This window comes from Ovis canadensis, chromosome 8, assembly GCF_042477335.2.
Source record: "Ovis canadensis isolate MfBH-ARS-UI-01 breed Bighorn chromosome 8, ARS-UI_OviCan_v2, whole genome shotgun sequence".
NCBI lineage: Eukaryota > Metazoa > Chordata > Mammalia > Artiodactyla > Bovidae > Ovis > Ovis canadensis.
In genome coordinates, this window is record NC_091252.1 from 78,911,943 (window position 1) to 78,934,005 (window position 22,063).

The 22,063-nt window shown below is 42.4% G+C and overlaps 1 protein-coding gene across 8 annotated transcripts in view; it reads right to left on the reverse strand.

Moving 5' to 3' along the window:
* Positions 1-325: 325 nt before the first annotated feature.
* ADAT2 (adenosine deaminase tRNA specific 2) overlaps positions 326-22,063 on the reverse strand; it is a 28,105-nt gene continuing 6,367 nt past the window's right edge. For 3 of the 8 annotated variants that reach the window (XM_069598584.1, XM_069598590.1, XM_069598589.1), the window contains 5 exons: positions 11,494-11,598; positions 8,459-8,609; positions 4,957-5,063; positions 2,242-2,314; positions 326-2,151 (listed from right to left, as the gene is read on the reverse strand). In XM_069598584.1, the coding sequence (XP_069454685.1) occupies positions 2,108-2,151; positions 2,242-2,314; positions 4,957-5,063; positions 8,459-8,609; positions 11,494-11,598 (480 nt within the window). In that variant the 3' untranslated portion in view covers positions 326-2,107. The remainder of the gene's footprint in view (positions 2,152-2,241; positions 2,315-4,956; positions 5,064-8,458; positions 8,610-11,493; positions 11,599-22,063) is intronic. The other 5 variants (XM_069598583.1, XM_069598587.1, XM_069598586.1 and 2 more) reach the window with 3 other exon arrangements.

The following is a 22,063-nucleotide window of genomic DNA, read 5'->3' on the forward strand; positions in this document are numbered from 1 at the left end:
AGGTTCAATCTCTGGGTGGAGAAGATCCCCTGGCAACCCATGCCAGTATTCTTGCCTGGAGAATTCCATGGACAGAGGAGACTAGTGGGCTATAGTCCAAGTGGTCACAAAGAGTCAGACACGACTGAGGGACTAACACCAAGAACTTACTTGACATAAGATGTGTGGCTGAACTTACAGGGTGGTACTCCCCAGAAAAAAAGCTCTCAGGTTTTTTGTCTGCAAATAATCCCCAAGAAAATGACACGAAGACAATAAGTACAATGAAGTCCACTTGCAGAAAAGCTTAAAAAGCAGAAATGAATCATGACCAACAGCAAAAATGTATAAACTAGTCAAAGCACTAAAATTTAATGAGAAGATCATTTTTAAAGTAGGTGAAATTGAATGGAAGGTACATGAAAAATTATTATAGATTGAAAATCATGCATATTCTTCTCCATAAAACTTCTCAAATGCAGTTAAAAACACACACGTACAAAACCATGCCATTATAAACCCTCTGTAGTAAGTAACTGTGATTAGCTGCTACTCTCGGCAATATAAAAATCCTTTCACCACAATTACATTCCAGCCTGTAATGTAATTCAAAACAAACAAGTCAGAGACATCACTCAAATGGCAGAACCAACAAATACAGATGCTTTGCATCAAGTAAATGAATCCACTGAAGAAATGCAACCGAGAAGGAGCTGCCTTCCAAGGCTTGGAGCTGGGTTTCTGATGGAACAGCGAGGCCCCCTTCTGGGCAGACACAGAGCATCCCCAAGAGGCTCTGCAAAGCTGAGGTTCATAGTGGCAACCACTGCTACAGTCAGGAAGGTGAGTATCCGAGCTTCCTGCTGTGGATACCCTTTCTAGGGCTGTGCTCACACTTTCAGATTTTTTTTTTTTTTTTTGCCACACTGCATGGCATATGGGATCTTAGTTTCCCAACCAGGGATGGAACCCTTGCTACCTGCAGTGGAAACTCAGAGTCTTAACCACTGGATTGCCAGGGAAGTCACTTTTACATTGTAGACTTTAAATTCTAAATCTGGATTTTCATAGAGAAATAGCTGTGTTTGATTTCAGGTGTAATGAATCATTCTATTTAGTCCTGCAACCATTCCTCCTACTGAGGGGCATGCCCACCCCCTCTGCCTTGTTCTTTTTGCCATAATTCTTATCAACCTCTAACATACTGTATAATCTATTATGATCATTGTCTCCTCCTGTTAGACTAGAAGCTCCATGAGGGCAAGATACTTCATTTTGCTAATGGCAACCCACTCCAGTATTCTTGCCTGGAGAATTCCATGGACAGAGGAGCCCGGAGGGCTACAGTTCATGGGGTTGCTGCAAAGTTGGACACGACCAAGCAACTTTCACTTCAGTGAACGAACAGGGTCTGGCACAGTAGAGTTGCTCAGTAACAAAGAAAGAGTCATCCACTTAGGCATTTCTTTTATTTTTAAGATGATTCATCTTCAAAGAAGGCATGAATAAGGTTTTATGATAGCAGTATGCTGTTAAATGATGAACATGTGTTTTAAAAGTATGTATTTTCTCTAAATGCTTTATAAAAGCAAAAATCTCTTCTAAGGACCACAGAATCGTGGTCCAATATGTATATGATTCATATATTAATACAACTTCCAAGGAAGTCTCCCTCCCCTACACATGCAACCCGGGAGAACGTGGTGGCTGCCAAGGATGAAGGGTCCCCATCTGAAAGGCCTGGAGCAGCTGTCTGTCGGGTGATGCTCTCCAGGCAGACACACCAGGCAACTGAGTCTGGATACACATCCTCTGAAAGTCAGTGCATTCCTGGACCAGGCATAATGATTTTGGCATGAAGAACAGACACTGCTTGCTAATTTCTAAAACCTCAATCTTTAACTTTTCCCCTTCTTAAAAATGGTCTTTCAGCTTGTGGAAAAGCTAGGAGTTGTTTGCAACTGTCAGCCTTTTAAAAAGTGCTCATTTGTTCCCTTAACAGAGCAAATGATGAGAAACCATTTTCCTGCAAATTGTGGACAATATATAAACATATGCTTCAACGATGTCAACAGCTTTCTGTCCAAGAATGTCGTCCCAGGGGCATGAGTCTTTCATTAGAACAACTTCAGGATTTGTGACATTCCTTTTTTCGAACCTTTGATTTTGGTGCTGTGAAAAGAAAGAGAAAATGAAGAGGTAGGCCCACGCAGACTGGCTTCATACCAACCAAGTATGTGTACACAGGAGGGGAAAACGGACCATTTGGATTTTCTTGTTTGTAGAAGGTCTTTAACATCTCCACTGCCTCCTCAGCCCGATATCCAGGGGTGCACTGATGAAATAAGAAAGCTGAGAATGAACATAGGCCTAGGAAAATGTGCGCTGCATTCCATGAAAATGGCAACACATACACCATTATGTAAACGTAGTCCAGATAACGTCAATACGTCTCATGGATATTAGTAAAATAAGTAAGGAAGCATATTTCCAAAAAAAACCTCAATTAAATGTCACTAATCAACTTATTATTATTTTTCAATCAACTAACTGTGTGATCCCCATACACCTACTAGTTATGTGATCTTGTGTAAGACACTTCAACTTTCTATGCCTCGGTTCCCTCAAATGTAAAATATAGGTAATTATAGCAATTAACCCAAAAGGATTTTGTGAAAATTAAATGAGATTAGATAGTCAAAGGTATGGTTTTTTCAGTAGTCATGTACAGATGTGAGAGCTGGACCGTAAAGGCGGCTGAGCACTGAAGAACTGATGCTATGGAACTGTGGTGCTGGAGAAGACTCTTGAGAGTTCCTTGGACAGCAAGGAGATCAAACCAATCAACCCTAAAGGAAGTCAACCCTGAATATATTCATTGGAAGAACAGATGCTGAAGCTAAAGCTCCAGTACTTTCGCTACCTGATGCGAAGAGCTGACTCACTGGAAAAGACCCTGATGCTGGCAAAGGCTGAAGGCAGGAGAAAGGCGCAACAGGGGATGAGACGCTTGGATGGCATCACTGATTCAATGGACATGAATTTGAACAAGCTCTGGGAGATAGTGAAGGACAGGGAAGCCTGGCATGCTGTAGTCCAAGGGGTCACAAAGAGTCAGACATGACTTAGCAAATGAAGAATGACAACGACAAAATGAGATTAGATAACATAGCCCCTGTTAATTAAAACACCTGGCACATTGTGAGTGCTCACTGAGCACTAAGCTATTTTTATCTGCTCTCCTTTAACAGGGGCCCATGAAGTGTTTGATTCTATAGAGCTCGGGTTGGCAGTCCGCAGCTAGAAATGGTCAGCTAAGAATGGTTTTTATATTTTAAAGGGTTAAAATATGTGTGTGTGTGTGTGTGTGTGTGTGTGACAAAGATATAAGTGGCTCACAAAAGCTAAAATATTTCCTCTCAGGCTTTTTACAGAAAAAACTAGTTGAACCTTACTACAGAGGATATTTTTTGAGTGTTCAGTTTCTTCTATCTTTGATTCTTTCAGAGAAAGGATCAACATGTGAAAGAATAAGAAACTGGGATAACAGTAGGGGGATGAAACTTAATAGTAGAGAATATTTAGAGAGACTGAGCAGATCATCTCAGGGAAAGAGCAGGAATAAGCTTAGGTTGTGAGACAACCAGCTGATAGTGCTGGGGTGATTATTAAGGGAGTACAAGGAAAGAAATTAGAGCAATAAAATGAAGTCAAAATATACAGGCCTTTGAAGGGGCACAACGTGACGTGGTCACTGGTAATGCCACTGGTAACATCACTGGCATGTTGGACAGAAATGTTCCACCCTTGTCTGATATCTAAGGGCTCATCTTTGTTCAGCTGAGAAGCTTTGAGGAATTCTTCAGATCTTTCTCATAAATGAAGTACAGAGTCAGCAATTCATTTGCAAAGAGTTATGTAGGCAAAATCTGAGTTACTGATAGAAGTGACTGGAAGAAAGCAAATCACTTTGCGGATTGTTTTAATGATCAAGCTAACTGTACTGCTCACTCTCCATCCTATGACGATTTCTTTTCTGATGTGATGGTAAAAGTTATCTGTTCTCAAAAGTGCAGGGCTTGTTGGGAAAGCCAATGTTCAGCTGGGAAAACTCAAAATAGAATGTTTTCCAAAACTTGTTCTCATTGGGATTCAACCAAATTTAGCCCTTCATAGGTACTTAATATTCTCCCAAGAATATCTGAGATCTTTGTTAACTACACACCATGTCCAGCATTTGTTAAGTCCTTTTCTTTTTTAAAGCATAATACTTTTAAGATTAACCTTACATCTTAGAGAGAAAAAAAAATCAAACCAATTTATGGGAACTGGTATTTGTCTAGAGACCAAACTCTGAAATAAAAATTCCTTCTGATCATAGCGTTAAACACGAAAACTCTGGGAGAAGTGTCAAAGTTAAAGAGAAAGTAGAATTTCTAAGTGGATTCTTGGGCCTGGGGGAAATTTCAATATCAAAAAGGCAGGGAAAAAAAAATGAAATCAGGTATTGATTGCTAGATGCCAAAAATAGTACAGGGCAATCAAGCAAAACGACTGACTTTGTGAAAAATTTTGTATACTCACTGTAAATGGCTGCTATAGTCACCAACACAGACTATGCATCGTGCAAATTTGGTACAGCACGGAGCCAGGCACACATGTGGAGGGGAGAGGCCCACAGTGGTAGGGTCCTTACACACAGCTGATGGTGTCGGTGAAGACTGTCAGAGGAAAGCTTGGAAGGCTGGAACTCTCCTTCTGGAGGGATTCTGTTCATTGAGACAGCTAAGCACTCTCCTGGAAATGATTGCCTGCAGTCTTACACTGAGGCCTCCACGACCTTGACCAGAGGTTCTCAGCACCCACCTGGTTTGGTCATGGCTCGTTGGTGTACTGACAACACGCTAATTACCTGCAAGCTCGCAGGTGAGATAAGAGTAATTAGAAAGAAAGAGAAAGTATAACAGTTCATGTTACCTGAAATGGTTTCCCAGTACTCGGTAGATCAGCAGAGGCAATATCCAGAACAGAGCCACAGCCACCAAATCTTTCATTCTGGCAGCCATAGACAACCAGCGGGATTCCTAAGAAAGAATTAAGGTCCTACAGAGAACAGGCAGTTCAAGTGCATATTGTGACGAAACTAGGGTGGGTTTATACCAGCTATTCTAGAGAGGAAAGCCCACACTACCCTTAAAAATAATTAAACTTGGGCTTAGTCTTAAAAATTCAGCTTTGCAATCAAGTAGCATGGCTGAGCAGCCTAAGGTGCTGGATTTAGGCTCCAGTCTCTTCAGAGTCGTGGGTTCAAATTCCACTGCTGCCAGACCAGAGGTTTTTCTCCAGGTCTCAGTTCAGTTCAGTTCAGTTGCTCAGTCGTGTCCGACTCTTTGTGACCCCATGAATTGCAGCACACCAGGCCTCCCTGTCCATTACCAATCCCTGGAGTTCACCCAAACTCACGTCCATCGAGTTGGTGATGCCATCCAGCCATCTCATCCTCTGTCGTCCCCTTCTCCTCCTGCCCCCAATCCCTCCCAGCATCAGAGTCTTTTCCAATGAGTCAACTCTTCGCATGAGGTGGCCAAAGTACTGGAGTTTCAGTTTTAGCATCAGTCCTTCCAAAGAACACCCAGGGCTGATCTCCTTCAGAATGGACTGGTTGGATCTCCTTGCAGTCCAAGGAACTCTCAAGAGTCTCCTCCAACACCACAGATCAAAAGCATCAATTCTTCGGCCCTCAGCTTTCTTCATAGTCCAACTCTCACATCCATACATGACCACTGGAAAAACCGTAGCCTTGACTAGATGGACCTTTGTTGGCAAAGTAATGTCTCTGCTTTGAAAATGCTATCTAGGTTGGTCATAACTTTCCTTCCAAGGAGTAAGCGTCTTTTAATTTCATGGCTGCAGTCACCATCTGCAGTGATTTTGGAGCCCCCAAAAATAAAGTCTGACACTGTTTCCCCATCTATTCCCAGGAAATGATGGGACCAGATGCCATGTTCTTTGTTTTCTGAATGTTGAGCTTTAAGCCAACATTTTCACTCTCCTCTTTCACTTTCATCAACAGGCTTTTTAGTTCCTCTTCACTTTCTGCCATAAGGGTGGTGTCATCTGCATATCTGAGGTTATTGATATTTCTCCCGGCAATCTTGATTCCAGCTTGTGCTTCTTCCAGCCCAGCGTTTCTCATGATGTACTCTGCCTATAATAAATATGCAGAGTAATAAAGAGTTCTCCAGGTCTAAGCACCCTTTAATTCAGGAAGTTCCTTCTAGAATATAACTTAGTTTTAGGCTTCCCTGATAGCTCAGTTGGTAAAGAATCTGCCTGCAATGCAGGAGACCCTGGTTTGATTCCTGAGTCGGGAAGATCTGCTGGAGAAGAGATAGGCTACCCACTCCAGTATTCTTGGGCTTCCCTTGTGGCTCATCTGGTAAGAATCTGCCTGCAATGTGGTAGACCTTGGTTCAGTCCCTGGGTTGGGAAGATCCCCTGGAGAAGGGAAAGGCTACCCACTCCAGTATTCTGGCCTGGAGAATTCCATGAACTGTATAGTTCATGGGGTTGCAGAGTTGGACACGACTAAGCAACTTTCACTTCACTTCACTTCACAATCTAGTTACACAAAAGAAAGAGGTTTAAAAATTAACATCTCACAACTGCAAATGGAGTGAAAACTGAATGTGTATTTGCTAAATGCTTGCAGCTTGGCGCTCTCTCTGGCCTCTCCTAAAGGAGATATTTTGGAATCACTAGAGAATTGGAGCCAGAAGGGAGGCAGGAATTTAATCCAGAGATTTTCACCTGTTAAAAATAACAGATTTTTCCTCTGTTCTTTCCTCAAGCAAATATAACTGTGGCTCAGAATAAACCAGACTAAAACGGAGCCACTCTGGATGGCATGATGGGCAGAGAGTTTACAAAGTGGAAACTGTATGTCTTATCATACTCAAAACCCTCTCTATTATTTTTAGTGATTAAATGATTCACACCCACATACCAAAATAATGGACATGAGTTTGAGCAAGCTCCAGGAGATGGTGAAGGACAGGGAAGCCTGGCATGCTGTAGTCCACAGGTCGCAAAGAGTCAGACACGACTGAGTGACTGAACAGCAACAACCAAAATAAACACATAAGAATATGCTAGCATGAGATTCAACAATTGTTGAACTATCAAACAATTTTTAAAAAGATCTTTAGAGGCTAACTTGCTGTACTCAGTATTTGTGTCACTTACTCTGTGAAAGATACAATTTGCAGAGCTGTAACTGTATCAACTTCCCATTTATTTACAGTTTTCAGTTCTTAGGCTCCCAAATCACCGCAGAGGGTGACTGCAGCCATGAAATTAAAAGACACCTGCTACTTGGAAGAAAAGCTATGATGAACCTAGACAACATATTAAAAAGCAGAGACATCACTTTGCTGTCAAAGGTCCATATAGTCAAAGCTATGGTTTTTCCAATAGTCATGTATGGAGGTGAGAGTTGGACCATAAGGAAGGCTGAGCACCGAAGAATTGATGTTTTCAAACTATGGTGCTGGAGGAGCCTCTTGAGAGTCCCTCACACTGCAAGGTGATCAAATTTGTCAATCCTAAAGGAAATCAACCTTGAATATTCATTGGAAGAATTGATGTGGAAGCTGAAACTCCAATACTTTGGCCACCTGATGTGAATAGCTAACTCAATGAAAAAGATGCTGGGAAAGACTGAGGGCAGGAGGAGAAGGGGACAACAGAGGATGAGATGGCTGGATGGCATCACCGACATGATGGATGTGAGTTTGAGTGAACTCTGGGAGTTGGTGACGGACAGGGAGGCCTGGCGTGCTGCGATTCATGGGGTTGCAAAGAGTCAGACATGACTGAGCGACTGAACTGAACTGAAACAATAAAGACTTATAAACAGAGAAAGAGAAATTTTAGTCACCTGTAATCTGTTCACCAAAGGCAAAATAGGTGTATATTCTTCAGGTCTTTTCTCATGTACACTGTTAAATAGTCTAATTTATGGTCTGTCTTTACCTGACAGTTTAAGTTAGCTTGAAGCATTTCTTGCTCTCACTTGCTTGTTATAGTTTATTGATATTTAAAAAAAAAAGACTTCATTATTCAAAAGTCTTTCTTAAAAAATGTTTTGGCCAAGGAACACTGTATTTTGTAAAGTACATCTTCCAAAATTTGTTTCATAATTCTGTTTACATATAGTAGAATCTTTTTTGTTTTATAACACTGTCTGGACTTTTTTGTTTTACACTGATGCCTTTGTTTTGTTTTTTTTTTTAATTGAAACATAATTGCTTTACAATTCTGTGCTGGTTTCTGCTGTACAACATCGTGACTCAGCCACCTGTATACATATAAGCTCCTCCCTCTGGTGGGAGGAGCCTCCCTCCCACTCTCGTTCCACCTTCCATTTTTGAGTTCATGAGATGAGTGCGAGACACGAACCTGTTAAGTCAAAGGATACTCATCAGGCGGAGAGCAGCTGCGCACATGATACAAGGCTCCACGGTGACGTACAGCACGGTGTGTTCAAACACTTCAGAAGGACTCCTGCCGCGGCGACGGCACCAGTCGAGGGCCTGGTCAATGGCCACCATTTCGGCATGTCGAGTAGCCTGGAAAGAGAGCTGCCTGCACTGACCTTGTTGGCTACATGTAACAGTATTTTACAAATATTCCAAAGTAAATATGAAAAACGGGCCTATTGTTTCTGCAAACATTTCAGCGAATAAAGGTTTCAGGACACCCTTAGCAGCTGACAGTGGATTTCCTAGTTCAAGTACCATAGCCTTGCCAACAAAAGATACCTAATCTGAGATGTCACAGGAATTACTGCTCTATTTTTAGTTAAGTATCTAAGTACTTTAGGGAACACTCTTTCAATTAAAATACCAGAGAGATAAGTCTCAAATAAAAAAAGATGTCTATGGTTCCTGAATATTTCCAAGGAACCTGAAACTTTCATAAGCATGTGTTTTAGGTTCGAATATGTTTTCAAGACTGTCACTGACCTCACTCTAAACAAATCTATATTTAGAATGTCATCACTAGGATATCATCACTTACATTTTCTCTGGGATAGGATTTTATATACTGGCAGACTCTAGAGAGAAGCAGAGGTTTGGTATCAGTTTCAGATACCTTCTGGGAGCAGTAGAGTATAGGAGAAATGCACAAAATTTGAAGTCAACCATACTTCAGTCTGAATCCTGACTATGACATTACTAATTGTATTGCCTTGGGCAAGTTACATAGCTTTTCCAAGCCTTAGTTTTCCCAAATGTAATTCTGGTATCTACATCTCATAAAGTGATATGAACTATATGAAGCACAGTCACATGTAACACTATATATGTACTCTGCTATGTGGCAATTATTTATAGTATTCATGATAAACATGTTTATCAATAAACTTACACTTAGTGTCAACTATCTACAAGCACTGCACTAAACTCTGTGGGGAAAAAAGTCTCTGTCCTCCAGAAGCATAATATTCGGTGGGGCAAGCAGAAAGGTGTTCATTTACCTGTGCAAAGTGCTGGCACAGTGGCCAAGGGGCCATGGAAGTCAGAGGCAGAGGGGAGCCCTGCTGGCCCAGAATGATAAACTCAGAGCTGGAAGGTTCTTTGGCAAAGACGGTCCCATACCTGACTGCATACCAGAACCAACTGGGGAGCTTAAAAAAAAGCGAAGTTTCCCCAACTCGGGTGCTTTTTAGAAATCAGGTTCAGAATTACTGAATCAAATGTCCTCATAGTTCTCAAGAAATAATCACTGACCTAAATCATCTCAATCAACTCTTACGGCTGAAGAACCAGAAGCTAAGTAAGCTATGTTGCTGCTAAGTCACTTCAGTCATGTCCGACTCTGTGCGACCCCACAGACAGCAGCCCACCAGGCTCCCCCGTCCCTGTGATTCTCCAGGCAAGAACACTGGAGTGGGTTGCCATTTCCTTCTCCAATGCATGAAAGTGAAAAGTGAAAGTGAAGTCGCTCAGTCATGTCCAACTCTTAGCGACCCCATGGACTGCAGCCCACCAGGCTCCTCCATCCCTGGGATTTTCCAGGCAAGAGTACTGGAGTGGGATGCCATTTCCTTCTCCAATGAACCACAAAATACAAATAGGGAGATATGACAATTATTTAAAATACAAAATTCTACTCCCAAATAAGTATCTGTAGATTCACTAATTGGTGTACTATGGCTTGTTGGGCTTTCCAGGTGGCTCAGACGGTAAAGAACCTGCCAGCAATGCAGACCCAGGGTTTGACCTCTGGGTCGGGAAGATCCCCTGGAGAAGTAAATGGCAATTCACTCCAGTTTTCTTGCCTGGAGAATTCCACGGATAGAGGGGCCTGGCGGGCTACATTCCATGCAGTTGTAAAGAGTCGGAAACGACTGAGTGACTAACACACATACACACGCATGGCTTATTACTCATCTTACAGGCATCTTGATGTCCACTTAACAATTGTTTTGTAAATCTGGGATCCTATTTTGCTTGTGTTTCACTAGATCTGAGTTTTCTTGTTGATAGGTGTGATGAATGAACTTGAAAGTGCTCATAGCACCCCCAGCTCGTTCTCCCGCTCCCAAGTAAGATCAAAGTCGACATGAGGGGTGTTAAAGTTATAAGCTAACCTTGAGTCCCCCGGGCACTTCTTATAATCCTAAAACTTATCATTTCATTTCTACTCACTGTAACACGTGTGGTGATACCACATTCAACAAGTGTTTCCTTAATTCATAACTTCTCAACCTAACCACAATAAAGTCACAGAAGCTTTTAAAATGTACCTGCAGGTTCAGAGACAGCAGGTGGTGGAGACTGTACTCCACTGAATTACCTGATATAGGAATAGCTTTCCTTATACAATCCTTTTATATCTCCACAGCTATCAATTGAGGGTGACTTTTTAATTGACTAGGAGGAACACAATAATTAAAGGTACTACACACCCAAGAATACTGGAGTGGGTAGACCATCCTTTCTCCAGCAGATCACCCCATCCCAGGAATCAAACCAGGGTCTCCTGCATTGCAGGCAGATTCTTTACCAACTGAGCTAACAATTGTGAAGCCTCACAATATGAGCTATACAATATGAGCTAAATTGCTATGTCTTATAAAGTAGAATTTCCAGGTATTACATTTGCTTAAAATGGAGATGGACTCATTTCTTCTATATGGACACTCTGATGTAATAAAACCCTTCTTGGATTTTACTCGTGTTAAAGCTCTATGAAATGGAAAATCAGACCCAAAGAATTTACTGCTTCATTAAATTTTTCTGAATTATCCAAAATTTTGAAAATCAGTATGGATCACTTTTTATAATCAGAAAAAAAAAAAAGACATTTTGAAAGATTTCAGGAAACTGTCCTTCCACTTATGGTCACCTAACTACACAGATCCATCTTGCCACCAACCGCGAGAAATCCATTCCACGCCTACCATCATTGTCATATGTTTCCAATTATACTATTCAACTCACATACATTTTTGGTTTGATTAACTTCATTTCTCCCCTTCCCCACAACTTCATTGTTGTAGACCATAAGGCAGCCAACAGGAACTTCAGTATTGTCTAGGGCGTCTTTGGCCTAAAAGACAAAGTGGAAAATCTAACAGGTGATGTTCAATACTTGAAAAGACGAGAGAAACAGGCAGCCTAAGGAGTACATACATGAACAAACGTCAGAGCAAAGAAACGTGGCTCAGTGTCCCCCTTTCTAAAACATACTCCAGTATTCAGTGCCTTTATTCTCTGTTGTGTCTGTATTGAGAGAGACTCAAGACCAAATCCCCATCATAGGTCCTGAGCTCCCTGAATTTTTCTTTTATTAGAAGCAGGACTGATCAAAGACTACTTTTGACCCTTGTTCTTATACTGCCAGGGGTGTTGGAGAAGACTCTTGAGAGTCCCTTGAACAGCAAGGAGATCAAACTAGTCAATCCTAAAGGAAATCAGTTCTGGATATTTGCTGGAAGGACTGATGCTGAAGCTGAAACTCCAATACTTTGGCCACCTGATGTGAAGAACTGGCTCACTGGGAAAGACCCTGATGTTGGGAAAGATTGAAAGCGGGAGGAGAAGGGGATGACAGAGGATGAGATGGTTGGATGGCATCACCGACTTGATGGACATGAGTTTGAGCAAGCTCCAGGAGTTGGTGATGGACAGGGAAGCCTGGCATGCTGCAGTCCACGGGGTCACAAAGAGTCAGACACAACTGAGCTACTGAACTGAACTGAGCACTGTTTTCTGACAGAGTACAGGCTTCTCAGGTGGCACAGCAGTAAAGAACTGCCTGCTAATGCAGGAGACGCGGGTTCAATCCCTCGATTGGAAAGATCCCCTGGAGGAGGGGATGGAAATTCACTCCAGTATTCTTGCCTGGGGGATCCCATGGACAGAGGAGCCAACTGGCTATATTCTATAGGGTTGCAAAGAGTGGGACATGACTTAAGCGACTTAGCACAGCACAGCCCATATGTATTTGTAAACAGGTAGAAGAATAAGTAACATTATAAGTCTTTTTAAAAATTCTTTCTTTGTTGAAATTCCACTTGCTTAATCTTTTTGATGCTTTAAAAATTATAGAAAACATCCTCTGGTGTTCCAACAGCATCAAGGTGACCAGACTGCTTATCTCCCTGTGCCCACAATCTCTGTTCTAAGCAAGACAATAATGGCTTTGGAGCACTCTATACAAAACTGGCCCAACCATTTTGAAAAACATTTTAGAAGTTTCTTTAAGAAGTAAAAACACATGTGTGCTAAAGTCGCTTCAGTCATGTCTGACCCTTTGCAACCCTAGGACCATGGACCTCCAGGCTCCTCCAGGCAAGAATAGTGGAGTGGGTTGCTCTTTCCTTCTCCAGGGGATCTTTCCGACCCAGGGATCAAACCCGCATCTCTTACATCTCCTGCACTGGCAGGGAGGTCATTTACCACTTAGGAAACCCCAAGAAGTAAACCTACAAAGAGCCTATGAACAACTAGCTTATTCCACTCCTGAGTATTTACTTAAGAGAAGAGAATATGTGTCCAGCAAAAACAAACAATCAAACCTTGTAAAAAAAATGTTCATAACAGCTTGATTCATAATAGCCAAACACAGGAAACAGCACAAGTGTCCATCAACAAAAGAATGGATAAACAAACCATGGAATACTACTCAGCAATAAAAAAGAAACAAACTACGGATACACACAACAGCATGGATGAATCCCAGACATGCTAAGGCAAAAGAAATCAAACACAAAGGTGCACACACTGTATGATTCCCTTCAAGTGAAGGACTAGAACAGACTAAACTATGATGAAAGTAATTGCAACAGAGGTTCCATCATGAACAGGGATGAGTAGCTTGATTAGAAAGGGACACAATCTGGGGAGGAAAATCTGGGGAGGAAAAAACTTTATCGTGATAAGGGTGTGGCTTACATAGATGTCTGCATCATTCAGAACTGAATGAACAATACATCTAAGACCTGTGCATCTCACTGTATGTGAAATATGCGTGCTAAGTCACTTCAGTCGTGTTTGACTCTGTGTGACCCCATGGACTGTAGCCCGCCAGGCTCCTCTGTTCATGGGATTCTCCAGGCAAGAATACTGGAGTGGGTTGCCATGCTCTCTTCCAGGGGATCTTCCTGACCCAGGGGTCAAACCTGCGGCTCGTGCACTGCAGGTGGATTCTTTACTGCTGGGCCACCAGGGAAACCCATGTGAAATATATCTCAACTGAAAAATACAAATGAGAAAAGTAAGGTTAGGCACAGTTTCACCACCATCCTAGGGATGGTAAACCGATCATTATAGTTGCAGAGTCACCCCTCCATCACCAGCTGTCCATTTTCCTTCCAGCCCTATGGTTGAGGGAATGGGCTTCCCTGCTGGCTCAGCAGTAAAAGAATCTGCCTGCAATGCAAGAGATGTGGGTTTGATTCCTGGGTCAGGAAGATCCCCTGGAGAAGAAAATGGCAACCCACTCTGGTATTCTTGCCTGGAGAATCCCATGGACAGAGGAGCCTGGTGGGCTACAGTCTATGGAGTAACAAAGAGTCAGATGTGACTTAGCGATTAAACCACCATCATGGTGGCTGAAGGAGCCCCAGCAGTTCTGGGGCCCAGGACAGCTAAGGAATACTTCTTCAGGCAGAGAGCAAAAACAGGCAGGTTACTTCTGGGATGCCCGGACACCACAGGTGGGAAAGAACCTGAAACGGCTGTGACCCTTGGACTAGCGCAGTCATTTCCACCTCACTATGGTTTAAAGAACCCAAGTACCGCTGTTTCTAGAAAGGCATGGCATTTCCTGTTTGGGCAGGCTGGAAGACACTCTAGAAGACTACAGTCCTACTGAAGCAGAGGTATTTACACACACCACAGGGCACACGAAGTGCCAAGCTGAAGGCTTTGCTGAAATCAGTGTGTGTTCGGTCTCCTGCACTAGCCACCCGCTCCCAGCAATGACCCTATCATAACGCTAGCGTGGGTCCCTTAGCTGCTTCAAACATGCTCAGCTGACACTTTTCATTTGGCCAACAGTGGTGAAAGGAGAGGCATGTTGTGGGAGCATATGCTACTTCTCTTGCATCTGGAGTAGCAGGATAAAGCTGAGGCCTGGAGACGTGCAAGGAGACAGTATCTGAAGCCATAAGACCACGTTCTTCAGAACTGGGTCATGTACTACCCACAGGCTAGTTCTGTCCCAGTTCTGTAAAAACAGTTAAAGCATACCCAGTTTGTGCAAAGTTTGAAAGACTGCAGAGTTCCAAGGTTTGTTGCATATATACAAATAAAAAATGTACCATAGGTTACTGCAGGAAGGAAAGCTGGGAGGAGGACTGGCAGCTGGGGAGGGAGGAGACAGTAAGAACCAGCACAGTTAAGGCAATCGTCACACAGAGAGTGAAATTTAAAATAAGTTCAGCACGACACATGAACTGGGGTGCACAAGAAAGACAAATCATGTGCTCATCCATCACATATCTGTCGAGGGTCTTGAGATAGGAAAGTTATCCTGGATTATTAGGTGGCCCCAAATGCAATCATAACTGCCCTTATGAGAGACGCGGGGAGAGATTTGACACATAAAGTAGAAAGCAATGGGACGATGGAAGCAGAGAGATTTGAAGATTCTACGCTGTTGGCTTTGAAGATGTGGGAAGGAGCCATGAACCAAGCCCGCAATGTGGCATTGCTACCGCTACTGCTAAGTCGCTTCAGTCGTGTCCGACTCTGTGCAACCCCATAGACTGCAGCCCACCAGGCTCCTCCGTCCCTGGGGTTCTCCAGGCAAGAACACTGGAGTGGGTTGCCATTTCCTTCTCCAATGCATGAAAGTGAAAAGTGAAAGTGAAGTCGCTCAGTTGCGTCCGACTCTTAGTGACCCCATGGACTGCAGCCTACCAGGCTCCTCCACTCATGGGATTTTCCAGGCAAGAGTACTGGAGTGGGGTGCCAACTGTTGCATTAGAAGCTGGAAAAGGCAAGGAAATATATTCTCCTCTAGGGCCTCCAGAGGGCGCACAGCCCTGCTGACACGTTGGTTTGGGGGAAGTGAAACTGAGTGGACTCCTGGCCTCCAGAATCATAAGAGAATAAACCTATGTTGTTCTAAGCCACCAAGTGTGCAGGCATTTGTTACCAAAGCCAGAGAAAACGAATACATCCCGTTAAGAGGAAGAAAAGATAAGCTAAAACGGGAAGAAAGTATTTATAAACCACATATTTAAGGGGACTCTTGAGAGTCCCTTGGACAGCAAGGAGATCAAACCAGTCCACTCTAAAGGAAATCAACCCTAAAATTCACTGGAAGGACTGGTGCTGAAGCTGAAGCTCCAATACTTTGGCCACCTGATGCAAAGAGCCCACTTGTCGGAAAAGACCCTCATGCTGGCAAAGACTGAAGGCAAGGAAAAGGGGAGTGACAGAGGATGAGATGGTTAGATAATATCACTGACTCAAGTAACATGAATTTGAGCAAAGTCTGGGAGATAGTGAAGGACAGAGGAGCTTGGTGTGCTGCAGCCCATGGGGTCACAGAGTTCAGTTCAGTTGCTCAGTCGTGTCTGATTCTTTGTGACCCCACGGACTGCAGCACGTCAGGCTTCCCTGTCCATCACCAACTCCCAGAACCTACTCAAACTCATGTCCATCGCATTGGTGATGCCATCCAACCATCTCATCCTCTGTCGTCCCCTTCTCCTCCCACCTTCAACCTTTCCCAGCAACAGGGTCTTTCCCAATGAGTCAGTTCTTCGCATCAGGTGGTCAAAGTATTGGAGTTTCAGCTTCAGCATCAGTCCTTCCAATGAATATTCAGGACTGATTTCCTTTAGGAGTGTATGGTTGGATCTCCTTGCAGTCCAAGGGACTCTCAAGAGTCTTCTCCAACACCACAGTTCAAAAGCATCAATTCTTCAGCACTCAGCTTTTTTTATAGTCCAGCTGCCACATCCATACATGACTACTGGAAATACCATAACTTTGACTAGACGGACCTTTGTTGGTAATGTCTCTGCTTTTTAATGTGCTGTCTAGGATGGTCATAGCTTTTCTTCCAAGAAGCAAGCATCTTTTCATTTCATGGCTGGGTCACAAAGAGTCAGACACAATTTCGTGACTGAATAACAACATAATCAACAACAGTCTAGATCTGGATTATGAAAAAAAAAAAGCTCTAAATTCAACAGTTTAAAAAAATTGTTAGAAAATGGGCAAAAGATACTAAAAAACATTTTATCAAAGATGGCATACAGATGGCAAATAAGTATATGAAAAGATGGATACATCATTAACCATTAGGGAATGTAAATTAAAACCACAATGAGATATCACTACACACTTACCAGAATGGCTGAAATAAAAAGTATTAACAACAGATGCCAGTGAAGCAGAGAAACAGGATCTCATATATTGCTGGCAGGAATGTAAAATTGTTACAGCCACCCTGGGAGATGGTTTGGCAGTTCCTTAAAGAGCTAAACATGCACTTAACATATGATCCAATGATTGTACTTGGGTACAGTGAAATCTTATGAAATGTTATGAAATCTTATGTTCATACAGTAACACAATGTCATATACAGACATGAATGTTTAATGAAATTTTACTCCTAATCCAAAACTGGAAATGACCCAAATGTCCTTCAAGGGCTGTCTGGTTAAATATAGTATGTTGCATCCACCCACGGAAAACTACACAGCAATGAAAAGGAATCAGCTATTAACTGACTCAAGGAAATTACGTTGAGTGGGAAAAAAAAAAATCCCAAAAGGTGACATATTCAAGTATACCATATTTCCAAATGACAAAACTATAGGTATGGAGAATAGTGACTGCTGGGGATTAGGGTGTGGAAAGGATGGTGGCTATAAAGGGGCAGCAAGAGGGAGCAGCAAGAGGAGACTTGTGATCAAACAAAACAGGTAACAAAACTGCACTGAACTCTGCACACACAGATGCACACCCAAGCGCACATAGATAAAGCTGATGACATGTGAACAAGCACTGCAGACACTGGGTTAATGTTCTATTCCCGGCTGTGATATTTCACTACAGTTATGTAATATGTTACCACTAGAGGAAGCTAGGTGAAGGGTATTGGGACCTTCTCTGTATACTGTGTTGCAACTTCTTGTGAATTTGTAATTATTTCAAAATGAAACATTAAAAAAAATAAAAGGTGGAATAAACCAAAAGGCTCTTACAATGGCAATTAAGAAGAGATGGCTACTGAGGTAGGAGGAAAACCAGGAGTATCTGGGGTTATAGAGGATCCAAGGAAAATACTGGGCCAAGAAGGAAGGGTCAGTTTGGGTGGGATGGAGAAAATGAAAACCAGTAGCCTGAAGACAGGCTTATGTGTAAGTTACATTTCTAGTTTCTATTACAACAGACTCTTGTGTTTGTATGTCAAGTGTTCTGATTCTGAGCTTGCAAATAATAAGAGCTGAGAGTTTGTTGGAATGCTCCCGATGTAGGACTAGTTCAGGCACATTATTAATTCATGTACTTTATAACCCTGTGCGACTGGTTTGTGATTTCCCCATTTTACAGATGAGGTGACTGAGCCACGGGAAGGTTACAGGATCAGTCCCTGTGTGAGGCTGGGCCTAGAGCCGAGGCAATCTGGATCCTCCACTCACTTGTTCAACAAATCTCTGTGGAGCACCTGCAAGGTTCCTGGGTTCTCAGCCACAGCTCTGCCTCTAATGTCTACTCCAGTCACCATTGACCAGCTACTTTACTGGTGCTTGGGTTCTTAGCAGCGCTAGCTCAAGGGACAAAGGGAAAGGGGACGTTCAGCAAGAGTGAGACGCAGAAAGTTTAAAGAAAAACAGAGTAAACAAACAGGGGAGCATGTGACAAGGATTATCTGTAAACCTGTCTGCTGAAGAGCACTACATGAGGCTACTTGTTCATTTCAAACTGCAGTTGAGGATCCAAGAGCCGAGGGAAGGAGGGAGTAGGTGGCAGGCAGAGGCAAACCCAAGCTGCCCGGTGAGGTTCCTTCCACATCCCGACTTGTTCACCTGGAAAACAGCCAGGGCCACACTCAGGCACCCAGAGAGGGGACAAGACTTGGGCCTTTCATTTTTTCCTTTGGATTTTCTCTTGTTTCCTTCAAGAAAATTATCTGCTTTTAACTCCATTTCCCACTCTATATTATATTCCTGTTTCATTTTTGTGAAAATGCCTTCCACTGCTATCCCAATTAGACAGAAAGCATGAGTGACAATCGTACTTGAAAAGGGCAAATAATGCTGTTGATGAGGAATGGCCTAAACTGAGGGTGAGGAGTGAGCAGGTGGAATGGTGAGTTAGGGAGGAGGTGGCAAGAACAACCTCACAGCCCCACAGAAACGAGTCACGTGTGTATACGCATATATCCAATACATATATTTGCTTTGCTGTGAAGTTCAAAACAGATTTAATTACACCGAAAAGACTTTTTAATCCATCCCATCTTGTACTTTCCAACATTCCCACCACCTCTTCTGCCAAGTCCGATCGTTTCATTATAAATGCACAAAAGATCCGGCAGAATGGCTCTGAATTGTACCTATGTAGGTTTTCAACCACCTCATCTTTTTTGAGAGGCTCTGTTACTATTTAAAATGGTGATTTTGTCTTTCATAAATTAATAAGTTACCAAGGTTCAAAACTGAAGAATGAAATCTCTCTTCTCACTGGCTCAAACACTGGTCCCTACTCCAAATGTCTTTAATGTCATTTCTTTTGCTCTTCAAATGTCATCTCCTGCACTCTAGCCAGGGTCCACCTGCTACAGACAAAGACAGCTCTAGGACAGAAGAGACTGCAGTTTCTCTAAAGCTGTCCTTCCTACAAACTACTTTCTAGAGATCTGGTGGTAGCAGAAGGGGAGGAGGAGGGTCAGAGTGCATAGACTCTTGAAGAGTACCCGAGTATATCTCCTACAAAAGAAAAAAGAAAATTGGAGGAAAAGACAATTCTGCCAGGACAACTCTTAGGTAGAAAATAATAACGTTCAAAAGGTCAAACGACACTAGAGCTGTTACTGCTCATGACTCTGAGAAGCTCTGTTCTCCTGTAACACACTAAACTTCTCCACACCTGGAGACCAAGAGCCTCCCAGCCATCACCCAATGCTCCCCACCAGCCGACTGAGTCAGCCGAACTTTTCATTGTCCTTCCAGGTCCTTTGTCCTTAAGCTTCTTGGAGCCCCTCTGAGAATCTGGTGAAAGTTATGGACACACCCACGTGAAAAAGGCACAAGCACGTGACACTTTTACACACAGCATCAGGGTTTATAGATTCCTCCTAAAACCTGAGCCCTGGTTAGGAAGTCCTGTTCTGGACAGATAGTTGGATCCCCTCCTAACCCAAGACTGAGTCTCCATTTCTTTGTACTTGATTCCTCCCCTTGAGAACCGTCCCTTCTCTTCCACTCACCTACCTCCCATTCCCCTTTTTCAAGTTAAGAAAGCATCCTGTAATTTCACTCAACTAACTTGCTCAGGACCTTGTCACCTATTATCTGATAGCATTTTATGTTTGCCTCTTATTGTGGACCCTGGACTTGCTACTATTAACTTTTTCATTTGTGTGTGGCTTAATCTCATCAATTAAACAGCATGTTCCTGGAGGGAAGCACTAGACCCAAGCACTAGCAAACCTGTTCTGCTCACCTTTGTAGGCCAAGCACATGGCACAAGGCCTAACACAAAGAAACATTTAATCACACTACATTTGATACAATTTATGTGTCTGCGCTTGATTTCTTTTTGAATTTCCCTCAGACATGCCATAATCTTATACTAATACTAGGTGCCCAGAAAAAGCAACTATAATACACGATTTATTCCAGAAACCTTGCAACTTTTCTCCCTCTGACTCTCTGGTGATATATTTATACACTCAATCTTTCTTTTTTCCTAAGTGTAAAGTAAGTATGGCAGAAAACTTGGGGGTAAAAAAAATTCACACACCAAAAAATAAAAACCACTCATAATCCCAACACTACAAAATATGATCACCGGTATTATTCTGTAATAGAAATTTTTCAGGTTTTTTCCTATGCCTGCATATACATATTTGTAGCTTTCTAAAAAGTCAAGTAGATTTATACTATATATACCGTTCAGCAGTCTGCCTTTTTCATCTAGAAACATATTACCAACAATTCTCTATGTTGAGTAATATTTTTTCAGCACATGATTTTTTTAAGGCTACATAGTGCTTCTCTGCATAAATATTTATGATTCACTTAATTGGTCCCCTACTGTTTGACTAGCACATGTGGCTATTTTTCAAATTCCTCACTATTATAAACAAATGAAGAACTTCTCTGTATATCCCCACTGATTCCTTATTAATTATTCCTAGAAATAGCTATAAAATACAAACAGTTCCTATGATGTAATTTTTTTTTCTTTTTAGAACGAAGCATTCTCAACCATTTTTTTTAAGGCACACCAGAACTTTTAAAAAATATTTATTTATTGGGCTGTGCCAGGTCTTATCTGCAGCACACAGGATGTTTTAGTTGTAGCATGCAAATTCGTAATTGCAGCACGTGGGATCTACTTCCATGTTGCTGCTGTTGTTCAGTCGCTAAGTCATGTCTGACTCTTCCCAACCCCGTGGACTGCAGCATGCCAGGCTCCCCAGTCCGGCACTACCTCCTAGAGTTTGCTCAAATTCACATCCTCTGAGTCAGTGATGTCATCTAACCATCTCATTCTCTACCACTCCCTTCTTCTTTTGCCTTCAATTTTTTCCAACATCACGTCTTTTCCAACGAGTCGGCCCTTTGCATCAGGTGGCCAAAGTATTGGAGCTTCAGCTTCAGCATCAGTCCTTCCAGTGAATATTCAGAGTTGATTTCCTTTAGGATGGACTGGTTGGATCTCCTTGCTGTCCAAGCGACTCTTAAGAGTCTCCTCCAGCACCACAGTTTGAAAGATTCAACTCCTCGGTGCTCAGCCTTTTTTATGATCCAACTCTCACATCCATATAGGACTCCTGGAAATACCATAGTTTTGACTATAGGGACCATTGTTGGCAAAGTGATGTCTCTGCTTTTTAATACATTGTCAAGGTTTGTCATAGCTTTTCTCCAAGGAGTAAGTGTCTTTTAATATCATAGTTGCAGTCACTGTCCACAGTGATTTTGGGGCCTAAGAATATAAAATCTGTCACTGCTTTCAATTTTTCCCCTTCTATTTATCATGAAGTGATGGGACTGGATGACATGGTCTCAGTTTTTTGAATGTTGAGTCTTAAGCTAGCTTTTTCACTCTCAACTTTCACCCTCATCATGAGGTTCTTTAATTCCTCTTCACTTTCTGCCATTAGGCTGGTATCATCTGCACATCTGAGGTTGTTGAAATTTCTCCAGGCAATCTTGATTTCAGCTTGTGCTTCATCCAGCCCAGCATTTTACATGGTGTACTCTGCATATAAATTAAATAAGCAGAGTGATAATGTACAGCTCTGTCATACCTCCTTTCCCAATTTTGAACCACTCAGTTGTTCCATGTCCAGTTCTAACTGTTGCTTCTTGAT